Here is a 17,571-nt window from a genome sequence, read left to right as displayed (position 1 = left end):
ACGACTAGACATCAAATGTCAGTTATCAGTTTCCTTTGGACCTGACTTTAAGTAACAATGTTTATGAATTTTACAAACTTGACAAAATCAAGCATAAACTCATACTGCATTTGTCTAGGAAAATTTCCAAATATGCAAGTACAATGGTCACTCAAGCCCACTTTCAAATTGTAATTTTTAAGTTTTCATAACAACCTAATAATATCACAGACCACCATATTGTCAAGAACTATTAATTTTATGTTGAAGAATTTAGTTATTACCCTAGCTTTAACTCAGTATTGGGTTACTCCTTAATTATAGAAGCTATAAAATTAATTCTAGAGCAAAGGAGAAAAATGTGGGAAAAACTTAAATTTGTAGTTATAGTTCTTTTTGGCTCCCATACAGAATTCTCTTAGGCCTCTGGTTCCATCATCAATTTCCTTAATCATTTGCTGAAAGTTGGTGACTCCCAATTTAGAATGTCAGAGTCATAAAAGTTTTTTTACTTGTCAAATGGTAGAGGGGACATAGTGATTAAGAGTTCAGAATATGGAATCAGATTGTCTGGGGTCTTGGGCAAAGCTCAAAAACCTCTCTTTGCCCTAGTTTCCCTTCCAAATAGGGTTGTCATAGAAATAGGGTATTGTGGAAATTATAATGTGCTTCTAAAGAGGGTTTGGTATATGGTAAATATAGCTATTATGATAGTTATTTTCTGTAGTTCTCAGAATCCACCGCATCTTAAAATCACTATCTCCCTATGTTTGAAAAGCTATCAACTCAACATGCTTCAATCCTATATTCTAAGGACCGAAAATAGACTTTTAAAAATCTAAGTGATTCTGGACTGAAATGGAGTACAAGTACTTCTTCCTATTTCTCCCACTAGTGCAGCTGAAAACTCTGGATGCTATATCCAAAACACACCTAAAAATATTACAGAAAGTGCAAAGGAAATGACCAGCTAGGGACCTCGGGTCTTGAGGGGAAACAGGATGGTAGGTTTCCAAAATTGTCTTTCTGCCTCACATATCCTAGACTGAGTCAGCATTATCTTCCATACACTCAGGGAACTAACGTGCAAATGAGGAATGTATAGCTGAATATTGTGGCTACAGATTGCAGTCTTTGTAGACTTAATTACGTGCTCAGTTTGGAAACGCCTGCACACTCCAACCGGTTTTCTCTTTTTTGACTCCCCAGGAAAACGGTTTCTTTTCCATCAGGCAGTCATACCCAACTCAATTTAAACCCTTTTTACACGGTTCACCTGCAAACTAATGAGTCTGGCTTGTTTGTTTTTTTCATTTCTGGTTTTGTTTTTGTTTTCCTGGAGAGGGTGAACGGTGTTCTAGCCATAACATCCTGCATCCCAATAAATACCATTTAACAACTATTGTTTAGAACCCAGTCACTGCCACTATAAAATTCCCTAATTGTCAATCATTCCATTTAATTACTGCATTTAGGACTTAATTATTCAGTGCAGATTCCACTTCATATGAATTAGTCTCTTTCCACCACATACCCACTATCCACCTCTACTTTCATTCCCTGTTCTAATTTCCCCTATTTGATTTTTGGCCCTTTACAAATGAAAATGATCAACATATGCCTTTACATTAAATCTATATAAGATTTACTAAGATTTACTCCCTCACTATCCCATTAAACACTTACCTAGTTCATGAAACCTATCTCGTACTTAAATTTGATCTTTGCCCTTCCTCCACCCACCATATATAGGTATGTTTGTACCTGTATGAGTATATGTGTATGTATATCTATCAAACTTTAAAAAATATATATATAAATACTTCATTTGTATGCTATGCTTTATCTTGTGTCCCCTAATTATTTCATGTGTTTAAGTCCTGTCCACCAAATAAAATTACAGCCTTATACAGAAGAGGAACTAAATCATATTCTTATAATTTTTCTTCCACTATAAATATCATGGTGCCAAACACAAAGCAGATATCATTTACTCACTGAACACATAACAATTGAATCCCTACTAGTTACTATCCTGATGAATGGGGATAAAGAGGAAAAAAGAAGGCAGTATCTACAATAAAGGGTTTACAGAGCACTGTAAGAGAGCCATGGAACTATTTAAAGGTATATATTAAGAATCAAATCAGAGGTGCATTCAAGGCACTGCAGGAGGACAGAAAGGAAGTACCTACCTCTGCCAGGAAAAGTATCACAGAGAAAAAAAATATTTCTTTAAATAGAATCATGAAGGATAAATACAAATTTCCCAAGTAAACAAGAGGTAGGAATGGCACTCAAGAAACAAGGAACAACAAATGCAAAGGAACAGAACCATGAATGAATGAGCAAGCAGATGAACTGAAGAAGTATAGAAAATGCACAGACTATGAATATAGGTATTGAAACGGTCCTGACAATTGACAAGGTGAGTAAGGAAGGCAAGAATTTGATGAAGATGATGGCCCTGTCGGCCACAGAATGCAATCGTGGAGGCTTTGCAGGTCATTGAAAGGAGAGAAATAGGATGAGATATCTATCCCTTCTGCTGATGAAATGGTAGGCAGTTTCAAAAGGGGAAGAAAAGTGCACAGGATGTTACGAAGCTATTTTACAGTACAACAGAGAAATGATGAGCATCTGAGCTAAGGGATGCTGGGAATGGAATCATAATAATTGAAAGCATAGAGGTGGATGAACACAATTAAATTGAATGAGTAGAGAGAAGAGCCAAAGAAAGACCTCTGAGCAAAATCAACATCTAACATGAATCTTTACTGAAAGCCAAATTCATTCTTAGTTCGGGAATTAATTAAATATTTTTTCTATCTTTGAAACCGCAGTTCCCAATGTATAAACAAGAAGAAACAGGTCAAGGATAATATTTTAGAGCCTAAACTGGAAACTAAGTTTATCTAGCTACTGATCTTGGACTGTCTTTCAAACACTAAGTGTTCAGAGTTAACAGAATTCCATCTCCCCTGCCCACCCCCAACCTGTCAAAGTGAAGGGGCTGCAGACATACCTGTTCATCAGGTTTTCTTTCGAAAATGGGTACAAATAAAATTCACTTGAAGGCAATAAATAAAGTCTACAGTCACTCTTTCTGTTTGGCCTCTATGCCATTTGACTTCTTGCGTTCACTAGTACCTCTCCCCTTCACCCCCACCCCAGGAATTCAAATTACTGCTTTAACACCTTAACTAACTTTTTATGTGACCTGGTTAGACATATGGTGAATTGCCTCAATGTAAGTTAACACACAAAATCATTTTATGGTTTTTCCCTTAATATCAATCATTTAATGTCTATGAGGTGTACTATCAATCACTTAATTTCTATCATGCCAAACCTGACTTGATTCAGAATACCAACCAGATAAATACACTGCTGGTATTTGTAGCGTACGATGCTCTTGATGATTCATACAAGGTACACCCACTTCAGATACATGCACCCTCGTGACCACGTTGAAACCTATAAAATAAAAGAAGTAATAAATAACTAAAGGAAAAAATTCAATGTGAGGCTCACATTACATTTTAATAAGAACAAAAAAATGCATATAAAACCTCAATCTTTCATTTACTCCACTATTGGAGGCAACATAACTTTAGAAAGATAAAGTAATTTCCCCTTAAATCATACACCAATATCTACCAGGAATGCCAAAAAAAAAATGTATACACATGACTTGTATTCTTCTTTTGTTATTGCTATATATTGAGTATTACAATTTTAATACAGTTTTTTCCCTTTCTTAAAATGCGTATACATTTTTTCTGCACCCTCTGTATTTATTTTGTTCATCCTGCTAATATCCTTTCGGTATCCACTATGTCCATGCATTATGCCTATACTGAGAAGTATATGATATCTTGCATATTCCTTCACATGAAGTGACTGCCATTAACTGAATGAGAATAGCACCTACCCAAAGGCTACCATCTCATCATTTAGTTCTCAGCTCTAATACATCCTCCCTGAAAGTTATTCCCTAAATATTGTGGCTAATACAACATCTCACACAAATGCCAGTCACTCTCTATCCTTTTCCCATTTAGTTGCGTAAAAAACAAGCAGCCTTGTCTTGAGTTATAATTACTCTTTGTTTTTATAATATCCCCCCTTACCTACAGGGGATATGTTCTAAGACCCTCCCCCCAGTGAATGCCTGAACGCGCTCTATATATAAGATGTGTGTGTATATGTGTACACACACACACACACACACATAGGCACATATTACGTTTTTTCCTATACAAACACACTTATGATAAATTTCAATTTATAAATTAGGCACAGTCAGAGATTAACAACAATTACTAACAATATCATACAACAATTATAACAATACACCAGAATAAAAGTTACATGAATGTGGTCTCTCGCTCCTTGATAACTGAAATGGCTCCTAAGTGACTACAGGGTGGGTAGCGTAGACAGTGTGGATACTCCGGACAAAGGGAGGACTCACATCACACTACTCAGAATGGCACACAATTTAAAACTTATGAATTATTTATTTCTGGAATTTTCCATTTAATATTTTTGGACTGTGGTTGCCTGCGAATAATGGGAACCAGGGAAAGTGGAACCTTGGAGAAGGGAGGACTACTGCATTTTGTGTATGACTTCTGCTGCTGGACTACAAGCCTCAGCAGAGCTGGAACCACCAGTCTTGGTCACTGCTTTATCAGCAGTGCCTAGAAGAGCACCTGCCATATGCTCAACAGACATTTGGTGGTCTAATAAACACTTCCAAATCCACAAACTACCAAAATATTAAAACTGTTCTAAATAAAATCCTAACAGGAAAGCATTTATTTGGTACCGCAGCCAGTTCACAAGATCCAGAGAAATACATAACCCCATATATTGACAAACTAATATGAATAGATTTATTCAATTCGGTTTCTATCCACTGCCATGAATTCAGTGGCAGTCAAATGTTAAATGCCCTTGAAGTACTTTTAAACTGTCTCCAAAATGAAGGAGAAGTGAGGAAAAGAATATAGGAGGAAATAAAATTAATCTTCTTACTGAAAGAAACATGAACACCACAGCCAGGAATTCATAATGCAAACGTTTTTAAAAATGTCATTCAAGCTTCAAGTTCCTATTTTTTCCTAAGAGTCACTGTGGTTATGAGAACATTAGAATAGCTAATACAGAAACTGTGGTATTCTACATAACTGAGCTTCTCTGAGGTCAGCAGCACATTTGGATCAAATAATGTGAGCGTTCTGTTTAGTGCTGCTATAAAATGTATAAGAAGAAAACTGAAACAAAAAAGGCACACAGAATCTTGCAGCATCGTACTTTCAAAACATGTGATGGAATAAAGTTCCATTTTCAAAATCTATTTTCTTAAAGAACCCAGTATTAATTGCATGTTGATGTCTACAGCACACAAAGTTGCATTTCTCCACTTTGAATACCAGACTCCCAGTTCCTTAAGTATAGCCCATTGTACGTAATTCCCAGGTCAGGGGTGCAGTAGACAAATTAATTAGTCTATTAAGTCTCAGTCGTATCCTGGCACTGATGTTTAGGTTAGCACCTTCAGCAACAAGTTTCTAATGCTTAACTATACTGCCATTTGTTCCTGAGAGAAATTAGGAATGAAGGGGAAAAAAGAAAACACTGCTGGGAAAAGTTCCCACTGACCTAAAGGCAGAAACATGCACGTGAGTCAGGGGTAGATTGGTGTATTCATAAAAAGGAGAAAAACTCCAGTTGATTAGTTCTTGCTATTTTAAGTGATTAGGAGAAAAATAAATGGCTTCATATCTCAGGGAAATTTAAATAGCATTTAACACTCTACAAAATCAACCTAAAAAATGATGATAATTTGCTATGACTTAGCACTAAAGAGAAACCAATGATTTCGTATGACGAATCTCTGAAGCATTTCATGGGAAGATTAAACACTTTGACCAAATATTTGTGGATGTTACAAATGATTGAAATGAACCAAATCGCATATTTGAAAAAACAGACATGTGAGAATGTGTGCACATATACACACACGCACGCACATGCCCACATACAGACCCACACAGAGGGGAAAAGAAAGAGGAGAGAAGGGGAAAGAACTATTGGTTATCTTGCACCTTATAGACATTAGCTACTGCAGACTGTTTCTAAAAGAATCCCATACCATACAAAGTTCGAAATTCAATATAACAGCAAAATTTGTTGATTATCATACAGCAGAACAGAATACATATGCACGGTGTAGGAATTTTCTTTTTCTCTTTTTTCCTTTTCTTTTGTTCAGTGGGGTCATGGTACAGTGAAATGTCTTTACAGCATCAATGACCCAGAAGAGTGTGAGAGATTAGGCTCTAAAAGCTGTTTTATGCATAAGAATTGGGTGTTGAGATTATCTCAAGAACAGTAATGAGAAATGAATAACTCAGTGTACAATGGCACCATCTGTCATAACAAATATCTGTTACATATTAGGCAATCGCACTATATTACAAACTTGATACACCCACGCTAAAGTGTTGTTAAAGTCTAGGTCATTTAAACTCCATCCATACCAAAGGCTGGATTATTGAAAAGGCAATCACAGTAACCGTGTCTTAAAATTTCTCCTAAATATCCTATTGTTTGCACTCTATAAAAGCTTAAGTTCATCCAGTTTTCTCCAAACACAGTGCCATTAAATGGAAGATTATTAAAATATAATTACATTTACTGGACTTTTTCTTCAGGAAGTAATCAGACATATTGAAATAGGAAAGAATTAGACAGGTAAAAAAAAAGTAATGATTTAATATTATTTATAATAGCAGAAAACTGAAACAATGTAAATGTCTAACAATAAGGACATAGTTACATAAATTATGCTATAATAGAAATTGAGAAGTCATTAAAGGTCATGCTTTCAAGGAACATTTAATGGAATAGAAAATCCCTAGGTTATGGCAGGCACACAATGAAGAATTGTTAAATGAATGAAATAAAAGGCAGTTTACAAAAACCATATGCATAGTTTGATTCCAATTTTGATACACATATTCACATTATATAAAAATGTATTATATATGCGTGTTTTGTATATAATATGGAACCAAAGTGTGCTGAGATTTTTTTGGTAGTAGAACTGAACTCAATTCTAATTATGAATGCATATGGCTTTTACAATTAGAAATGAAGCTATTGTAGCTACTACAGTAGTTTGAGGTTGTCATTACTGAAGATGATGCTCCTTATATAATCAGGGGAATAAAGGATGATTCAGAACCTTCTGAGTGATGTTCTCAACCACTTGCAAAGACCCCCAACCCTAACCACGTCCAACAAATTTGATAACCTCCAATACTATCTTTGCTTCAGGTATGATTAATCTCTATTCTTAAACTGTTTCTTACTAATACGAGTATGTGTATTAATAAAATGTCTACTTATCTGGGAGCGTTTTGTACAAATGCAAAATATTCCTTTATATGTAGTCCTGGAATTTCTCTTCTGAAGCCAAAACAGGATATGTGTGTGTGTGCGTGTGTGTATTTGACAAACTCACCTATTTATGATAAACTGCCTGAAACCTTCTTCTCATATGGCAATGGATGTTTTACAAGATCTACTGCAAATAATCCATCCTTTAAATTCACAACAATAGTTTCCCCAAAAAATATAATTTTGAAACTGAGTTTTTAAATAGCGTTTTGAATCAACATTTTTTATGTGTTTAAAAAGACACAGTTTTTATGTGTTTAAAAAGACACAGTTACTCCCTGGGGTCCGTTTCTAAGATACAAATTATTTTATGGGCAAAGTCCATTCCAACCTATCTCTTATAGACAATGTTTTTGTACCATCCTCTAGGTCACCTATAAGCACCTCTATGTGTAGTTTTCTTTCCATCACTATGGAATTAAAACAAATAGCATTTCTTGGTGCCCTATTTGTGTGGTTATCATGGTAGTGATCTGGATTTTGCACCTAAGATAACCCTATTGGGGGCAGGGGAGAGAAGTATGGGACCAAAAGAATGAAATAAGTTAGGGCAATGGTCAGCACCTTTAAACATTTACTTTTCCCTCGGAACAGCCTTTGGCCAAAATCTATAAAACTCTGACCTGAGGGTTCCGCTTCCTGGCATGAAAGTACTTAGCATTACAATGTGAACACCATGACACTGGCAAGGTCAGCAACCCATTCCCTTGTTCTTAAGAAGCATTAAAATTCTCTTTCTCACCATTCCCCAAATTTCCACCTCCCGGTGCCCCCAAATCTAGTCAGGCCTTGGTCCACATGTTGTAATGACCAGACAATGGAAATACCAGGGGTAAATGAAAGTCTCTGATAGAATACGAAAGAGACAGAACACTCTGCTTGCCTCGCACTTTTAAATGTATAGCTCTCCCCAATGTCTTTTAGGATGTCACTATAGGTGACTCATGGAAAGAGCAGTTAGTGAAAGAAATGTACATTTTCCATTTTCATAAGTTTCCTCAATTGTCAGCAAAAGTGATTTCCTTAAATACGTGCGTCAAGTGAACCAATGGTTTTCAAAGTATTTTAGAAAATACATTTTTTTTTCTTCCCCTCTTAAAGACTATCCAAAAAAAACCAAACAAACAAACAAACAAAAAACCTCCTGCAGATAACAGGAGTTAATCTGATGAAGAGAGGAGGATGAAGGAAGGGCAGCAGAGCTGTGTGAACAGCCTGCCTACCTAGTCCTCAGCTTCCCCCACACGGTTCCTTAAATACTCCTCAGAATTCTAGGGCTCTAGAGACAGGATTTGAAAACCAATTAAAGAGATCCTGTCCTTGGAATCAAAGACTTAATATTCACAGTGTTGACTATTCTAAGCAAGACACACAGTCATTTATAACTTTCAACGTCAGAAGGGGTGGCTGTTTTCAACAATTAATTTGCTCCATTATTGAATGAAGAAAATAATGGCACGATGGCATTTTTAAATCTGAGAGTTTATAAAATAGGCCAAGTTCTTAAAAATGCATTATGTCCTCAAATTATTTTAGACAGAGGAAAAAAAACACTATTATTTCTTGTAATTAGTGAATTAATTATAAAACACAGAGTCAGAGGCCAGAATCATGTGAAATCTTATTAGATAATAGAAATTGTCATAGTAGTTTCAGAAAGAAAAAGAAAAAGAAGCAACGATCCTCATGCCTCCCTAGCTGGCCGAATAAATGTCCAGAAATTTAATAAATCCTGCTTCACTTTTGGTGAGTTCTCATAAAAAATGACAAAACAAAAGACAGGTAAAGTTTTAAAGAGTCAACAAAAATATTTTATAAAGTACTCTGAATATCATGAATGTTACAATGAGGTCTCAATTCAAAGAAATACGGTTGAATACCATGAAACTTTCTGTGTCATTTTATTATTATATATCCTCAAGAGACAATCCTTTGAGGTATCAGCATTTAATCACTTCCTACTTGAAAACATGAGTTTTAATAGCTTATACCACACTCTGTTGTAATTGTTTGTTGACGACTTTTGAAAATTATTTGTACTTATAAATCACTAGGCAGTGAGCTACTTGACAGCAGAATGTAGGTTTTATCGATCTTAATTTGGTTACTCATTAATTCAGTCAACATCCCTATTGTATATCTACTAGTCTTGTGCTAAACACTTACAAGTAATAAGTATATATGGAAATATATCATAGTCCTGTCCATAAATACTAAAAATGTAAAACAAATTACTGCAATACATTGCCTCAAGAGTTCAACCCAGTGTGCCACAGGAGCAAAAAGAAGAAAGAGAACAGATCTGAGCTACAGTGGAAACTTCAGCCAGGTTCTTTTGTTTTTATTTTATTATATTTATTGGGGTGACATTGGTTAAAAAAAATTATATAGGTTTCAAGTGTACAATTCTAGAATATATCATCTGGATATTGCGTTGTGTGTGTTCACCACCCAAAATCAAGTCTCCTCCTGTGACCATATATTTGACCCCTTCTACCCATTTCTACCTCCTTCCCACCCTCTTTTCCCTCTGGTTAACCACCACACTGTTGTCTGTATCTATGAGTTTTTATTTATTTGTCTTGTTTGTTGCTTTCAGTTTTATATGCCCCATATGAATGAAATCATATGGTTCTGGATTTTTTCCACCTGACTTATTTCATTTCGCATGGAATGCGAAAGATCCATCCATGTTGTTGCAGTGGCAGTATTTCATCTGTTAGGGCTGAGTAATATTCCCTTGTATGTAAGTACCACATCTTTATTTAGTCATCTATCGAAGGTTACTTTCATTGTTTCCATGCTTTGGCCACCATGAATAATGATGCAGTCAACACAGGGGTACACCTATCTTCACAAATAAATGTTTTCAAATATATTGGGTAGATAACCGAAAGAGCGATTGCTGGGTCATAGGGCAACTCTATTCTTAATTTTTTTGAGGAACCTCCATAATGTTTTCCCACAGTGGCTATTACCAATTTACATTCCCACCAGCAGTGTGTGAGGGTTCCCTTTTCTCCACAGCCTACCCAACACTTGTTAATTCTTGTCTTATTGACAATAGCTATTCTAGGTGGTATCTCATTGTGGTTTTGATTTGCATTTCCCTAATACCCTGTTTCCGTGAAAATAAGACCTAGCTGGACAATCAGCTGTAATGCATCCTTTGGAGCAAAAATTAACATAAGACCCAGTATTGTATTGTATTATATTATATTATATTATATTATATTATATTATATTATATTGTATTATATTGTATTATATTATATGACTCAGTCTTATAGTAAAATAAGACTGGATATTATATTATACATATTATATTATATTATTATTATATTATATTACACTATACCTGGTCTTATATTATAGTAAAACAAGACCAGGTCTTATATTAATTTTTGCTCCAAATGATGCATTAGAGCTGATTGTCCAGCTAGGTCTTATTTTTGGGGAAACACGGTAGCTAGAGAAGTTGAGCATCTTTTCAGATATCTGTTGGCTGTTTGTATGTCTTCTTGGGAGAAGGGTCTGTTCAGGTCCTCTGCCCATTTTTTAATTGGACTGTTTATTTTTTTGTTGTTGAGTTGTACGAATTCTTTATATATTTTGGATACTAGCCCCTTATCAGAGGTGTTTTTTGCAAATATCTTCTTCCATTCACTTGGCTGCCTCTTTGTTTTGTTGATGGTTTCTTTTGTTGTGGAGAGCTTTTTAGTTTGATAGAGGCCCATTCATTTATTTTTATTTTCACTTCCCTTGCCTTTAAGGTCAAATTCATAGAATTATCTCTAAGACCAAGGTCATTAGTTTTGTACCTATGTTTTCTTGTAAGTATTTTATTGTTTCAGGTCTTATATTTAGGTCTTTGATCCACTTTGAGTTTGTTTTTGTGTATGGTGACAAACAGCAGTCTTGTTTCATTTATTTCTAAATGATTTTCCAATTTTCCCAGCACCATTTATTGAAGAGGCTTTCTTTCATTTTTGGCTGCTTTGTCAAAAATTATTTGCCCATATACATGTGAGTTTATTTCTGGGATCTCAATTCTTTTTTTAATTTTATTTTTTATTTTTTATTAGTTTCAGGTGTCAAAACAACATAATGATTAGATATTTACACACCTCACCAAGTGATAACCCCAACAAGTCTACCACCCATCTGATATCATACATAGCTATTACAATACCATGGGCTATACACCCTATGCTTTACATCCCGTAACTGCGTGCACACACACACACACACACACACAAACACACACACACACAGTCAATTTCTGCCTTTATGTCGGTCAACATTTGTTTTACATATTTAGGTGTTTCTATGTTGGGTGCATAAATGTTTACTAGGGTTATGTGCTCTTGTTGGATTGATCCTTTTATTATTCTGTAATGCCCTTCTTTGTCTCTTACTATAGTCTTCATTTTAACATTTATTTTGTCCAATATAAGTATTGCTACTGCAGATTTTTTTCTTGTTTCCATTTGCATGAAATCTTTTTCCATCCCTTTACTTTCAATCTGTGTGTGTCTTTCGATCTGAGGTGGGTCTCCTGTAGACAGCATATGTTTTGGTCTTGTTTTTTCAATCCATTCAGCTGCCCTTTGTCTTTTGATTGGAGCATTTAATCCATTTATATTTAAAGTGATTACTGATAAGTACATAGTCATCGTCATTTTATTATTCATATTTTTTATCTTCGTGTGCTTGTTTTCTCCTTTCTTCTGCTTAAAGGAGCCCTTTTAACATTTCTTGTAATACTGGCTTTGTGGTAATGAATTCCTTTAGCTCTTTATCGCTACTTCAATTTTAAATGATAGCCTTGCTAGGTAGAGTAGTCTTGGTTGTAGGCCCTTGTTTTTCATCACTTTGAATATTTCCTGACACTCCTTACTGGTCTGCAAAATTTATGTTGAAAAATTGGCTGATAGTCTTATGGGAGTTCCCTTGTAACTAGTTGTGTCTTTCCCTTGCTGCTTTTAGGATTCTCTTTGTCTTTAATCTTTGCCATTTTAATTACAATGTGTCTTGGTATGGGCCTGTTTAGGTTTGTCTCGTTTGGCACTCTGCTTTTCAGGTTTGTATGTCTATTTCCTTTGCCAGGTTAGGAAAGGTTTCAGTCACTATTTCTTCAAATAGGTTCTCAATCCCTTGTTCCCTCTCTTCTCCTTCTGGTACTCCTATGATGCAAACGTCGTTACACTTGATGTTGTCCCATAGGTCCCTTAAACTATCTATTTTTTGTTTTTGTTTTTTTTTTCTTTTTTCTTCTTGCTGGTCTGATTGGATATTTTTTGCTACCCTGTCTTCTAAATCACTGATTCAGTCCTCTGCTTCATCTAATCTGCTGCTGATTAGATGTATTCTTCTAGTGTATTCTTCATTTCTGTTATTGTATTATTTATTTCTGACTGGTTCTTTTTTATGGTTTCTATATCCTTTTTTATGCTTACTCTTTGCTGAAATTCTCACTAAGTTCCTTAAGCATTCTTATAACCAGTGCTTTAAACACTGTCTCTGGTATTCACTGTCTTTGAATGTTTGCCTCCATTCATTTAGTTATATTTCTGCAGGTTTCTCCTGTTCTTTTATTTGGGATCTGTTTCTTTGTTTCCTGAATTCTGGCTGCCTCTCTCTGTTTGCTTCTAGTATTAGGTAGATCTCCCATGTTTCTCAGTCTTTTCTAAGTGGCCTTCTGTAGTATTTGTCCTGTGTGGTCCAATGGCAGTCTCCCTGATCTCCTGTTCATACATTCCAGGAATGCCGTGTGTGTGTGTGTGTGTGTGTGTGTGTGTGTGTGTATTCTCCTGTTATAGTTGAGCCTAGATTGCTTTTGTCTTGTCAGTGCATGGGACTGACTCTCAGGTTGACTGAGTGTGAGGACTGGCTACGCTCACAGTGTATGAGCTGCTGTGTGGGAGCTGGCCCCTCTGAGTGGAGCTCACCCCTGTGGACTCTTGTGCCTGTTGAGTCCACCCTTTGGGTGTGCCACTTGTGGGCTAACCAGGTAGTGCTATGGGGTGGTCTGAAGCCAGCCTCTGTATATGTTGTCTCTGGTGTCTGTTGGAAGGGGCTCTAGGGCAGGCCTATTTTATTCAGCCTTGCCTGTGACTGGCCTGGGACTGCCCAGTTGGAGCTACGCAGCTATATGTGGTTGGTTGCTGCCTGTGTTGGACCTGAAGGCATGTGGGAGTGGCCTCGCTGAGAACCGAGGCCGGCTGCCAGCAGCATTTTGCCTGGGGCAGCTTAGCAAAAGGGCCCCCTGTGCCTATTGCCAGTTGCCACATGTTGGTTCCCCGTAAGGCTCAGCCTCCTTAGGTGCATGGAGGCTGAAAGAGCCTCCTTAGGTGCATGTGCAAGGTTGGTTGACCTGGTGTTCAGAGTGCCCCTGGCAATGCCAGCCCTAAGTGGGTGGGCTCCAGGAAGTCACCGGCTGTGGACAGTGGTTTTTACAAGATTAATGCAGTTTTAGTTCTTGCACCAGTGCTGGGCCTGTGACCACTTCATAAAAACACCCTGAGAACACTACGGTCAGCCACAGCTTGCCTCAGGCCTGCAGGTCTCCGAGAGCCTCTGGGCTCTCAATTCTGTTCCATTGATTTGTGTGTCTGTTTTTCTGTCAGTACCATGCTATTTTGATTATTGTCACTTTGTAGTATAATTTGAAGTCAGGAAGTGTGATACCTCTGGCTTTGTTCTTATTTTCTCAGCATTGTTTTGTTCAGCAAGGTTCTTAAGAACATTGGGAGGTAATCTCAGAACATGTGGTGAAACATAAGATCCAAAGATTTAAGCAGTATCATATATTCAACAGTCTCATATACCACACAGAGGATTTTGCATTTTATTCTGAGGAACCATTCAAGAAAGAGTTTTAATGAAGTCACTTTGACTATAAGACAGATACTAGAATGGAGGGAGCAACACTGGCTGCAGGGAGACCAGTTAAGAGATATTTATGGTGAGAGAGGATGGAATCCTAAACTAAGGCTGTAGTAATAAAAATAGAGAAAGGTTGCCATACTTGAAAAGCATTAAGAAGCTAAAACAGGAAGGATTTTAAAACTTGAGCTGAGGAGACAGGAGTTATGATATTGTGGACAATTCCTAGGTTTGTGGTTTTGGCAACAGGGAGAATAACGATGCAGTTTAATAACATCGAGGACACAGGAAGAGAAGCGAGCCTGGTGGAGGAAGGGAAGATGACTTTAGTTCGGGATATGGAATATGACAAACTTGAAGTTGCTGTGTACATTCCAAGTGAAGATGTGCAGAAATCGTACAAGAGCGTCTGTTCTGTTGAGGAGAGACCTGTTCTGGGGACACAAGTTATGAGAGCCATCAGCATTTAGTACTGACAAATGAAGTCACAAAAGGGATGAAATGAGCCAGGAGAGGGCCAGGAAAGGAAGCCTCAAATGAAACCCCTGAGAGTACCAACAGGAGGCAGAGGAAGGGAAGAAACCTGCAAAAGTAACTGAGAAGCAGCAGCACAGGGTTAGGAGAGTGCAGAGAACAGTTCTGAGAAGGGAACACTTATATGTCAAATGATCCTGAGATACAGTAAAAGGACTAAAAGGAGGCAATGGATTTTGCAACAAAAGAAGTAGTTCATGAACTTTGCAAACACAGTTTTAGCAAACAGTGTTAGCAGTGAGATACTAACAGAAGTGATGCCAAGAGTATTGAGGAGCAAATATGATGTAAGAAAATAGTTCTAGCATAACTCCTGGCACATGTTACCCTTTGCCATGATGGTTGGATACATCTGAATGAATGTTTCCATCTGTTGACTGGGGATGGAAACTTCCAGAAAGGAAGTTTAGAAAAGCAGATGTACATTTTTCTATGTTGTTGTGTTTTTCCATAATTAACACCAACATGAAATTTTTATACATAAAAATAATGTCATTTATATACAAAGCAGCTCAAATTGTTATCATTAAATGCATAAAATAGTCAAAATATCAACCTTTTGTTTTTTGTGGATTTCTGACACTGTGGGGGGGGAAAACTTGAAATCAATTAATGCAGTGAAAGAGTTAAATTTCCAACTATTTCTAATTTATGTTTCTCCACTTTGTGTCACCCTGCCCAAGCTTTTAAAATATGCCATAATCCTCCAAAGCAATACCAAATGTATGCTTAATGATAAATTTAACTACAATTGGAACCTTAATAAGAAGCATGAGAAGTGCTTTGGGACACTCATCATATTGAAGTATTTAGGATTCTTTAAAACATTATCTTATCCAAGTTTCAAGTTCCTCAGTCTAAGGAAGGTAGAATTGTTAGGAGGCATTGGCTTTGGTTGGTTTTAAGAGTCTGTGTTATTCACAAATCATTTTTTAATGAATCTTAAGGGAATCAATAAAATGACTTTAGCCCTATCTAAAACATTTGAAAAATAGGTCACATGTATAACTTATAAAATGCAAATATAACATCAAATTAAATTATGCCATAGATTTCTGTGTGACTTAGTAAAGTCAGCCCAATTCATTGTTCAGTTGATTATTATTAAATATTAATTGCAGTACAGGACGTATTTAGTATGAATTCACCTCTCTCCTTATATCACCCATTAAACATTTCAATGAAGTCTAGGAGTTTATAAGAATTGAAGAACTGCATGTTATCATTTGTGAAAAACACCGGTATACGAAAGTACTTGAAAAGACAAAATATCTTCACGTAAAATATCTGGTATAAACAAAAGACCAAATAGCAAAAGTAAGAACCCTGTTTTACAACTTCTTGCTAAACATGTTTTAATATCAATGACAAAAAGGCAGAAGTCCCAGCCAACTGTTTATTTCCATAGCATCTGGCCAAACAATATTTTCCCCTTTTCTTTCTGTAGGACATCTAGAAAAAAAAATGCAAGTCTTTCCTTCATTTGTATGAAAACACAGCAAGAGGTGGACCCATCCCGTGTTGTCTCAGAAGAATCAATCAGAACTTAGGTTGAGATCTCAACTTTGAACTTTTTTTAGTTTACGAACATTAAAATGTAATGGTCTGCCATCATGCACAATAATTCACGCTTTTACATGTAACTCCAAATCTAAGAAATTTATGAAAGAATTTCACGTATCAATTAGAATGACTTGCAGATACTATATAAAAAACAAAACAAAATACATTTAATCATCAGATGAGACGTTTTCCTTCTAGGATGACGGGGGGGAAAATACATGTAAAGTCTATTTTTCCTAATTCCTATATTTTCTCTCCACAAACAGCTCCTTATTCGGACTCCCCAATTTCTGTTAAGAAAATAACCAACATTCCAGAGACACACAGCCTCAAAACTTTGGTGTTTTCTTTAATGTGTCTCCCTCATCCTCTATACCTAAATAGTTGCCAAATACAATGGAGTCCACATACTCAATGTGCCAGGAATTTATCTCTTTCTTTCCATTACTTCTTCCACGATGCAGTTAGGCCTTTTACTCTTTGAACAACTTCCGAATGCATTCCAGTTCTCCCTAAGCACTTTCAACTGCGCTCCATAAAACCCAGCCCCAAGTTAGTGCTGTTCAGCCTTGGGTGGTTCCCTCTGCCTAGCAAAGTATGTGCAGACTCCTTGGCCTGGCATTGGAGATCCAATCACATGGCAATTTCATCATGCACAATCTACTTAAGGCTAAAAATTCTGGAACTTCATTTCTCCACCATGTCCTAGCTTCTTACCTCCCCGTCTTTACTCATGTCATTTCTGCTAACTGAATGCCCTTTCCTCCCAGCTTCTCACCAAAAAAGGTTGCTTCATGCTTCAGTAATCTCAAATGTCCATTCCTTCATGATGATTTTATTTCTCCCCATCTACCTGTGACACTGCCCTCCTGTGAGTCCTCACAGAATGCCTGCGTCTTGTATAGTTCTTATATACGTCTCCAGCATTGTTTATATTTGCTTTTGCCTTATGCCATTAGTAATCCATTGGCTCCATGAGGGCAGAAATTTCTCATCTCAAGACACCTAATGATCTGATCATAGTAACACTGTCAGTACTTGCTGAATTTAGTAGAAAATGTTACTGCATTAATGCAGGTTCGGAGGTAAATAAACTCATCAGTAACCCAAAAGGAGTGAATGAACTGGTCTGTC

At 36.6% G+C, this 17,571-nt stretch overlaps 1 protein-coding gene across 5 annotated transcripts in view; it reads right to left on the bottom strand.

The window, feature by feature from the left end:
- Window positions 1-17,571, bottom strand: part of BMPR1B (bone morphogenetic protein receptor type 1B) — a 368,296-nt gene that overhangs the window by 198,881 nt on the left and 151,844 nt on the right. For 2 of the 5 annotated variants that reach the window (XM_033106682.1, XM_033106684.1), the window contains one exon: window positions 3,355-3,456. The exons of 2 other annotated variants lie outside the window; for them this stretch is intronic. In XM_033106682.1, the coding sequence (XP_032962573.1) occupies window positions 3,355-3,406 (52 nt within the window). In that variant the 5' untranslated portion in view covers window positions 3,407-3,456. Of the gene's footprint in view, window positions 1-3,354; window positions 3,458-17,571 lie in introns of those variants that run through there. One more of the 5 variants, XM_033106683.1, reaches the window with a different exon arrangement.

The sequence above is a fragment of the Rhinolophus ferrumequinum genome, chromosome 5 (assembly GCF_004115265.2).
Source record: "Rhinolophus ferrumequinum isolate MPI-CBG mRhiFer1 chromosome 5, mRhiFer1_v1.p, whole genome shotgun sequence".
In the NCBI taxonomy this organism is placed as follows: domain Eukaryota; kingdom Metazoa; phylum Chordata; class Mammalia; order Chiroptera; family Rhinolophidae; genus Rhinolophus; species Rhinolophus ferrumequinum.
This window is presented reverse-complemented; position numbering and strand designations above follow the sequence as displayed.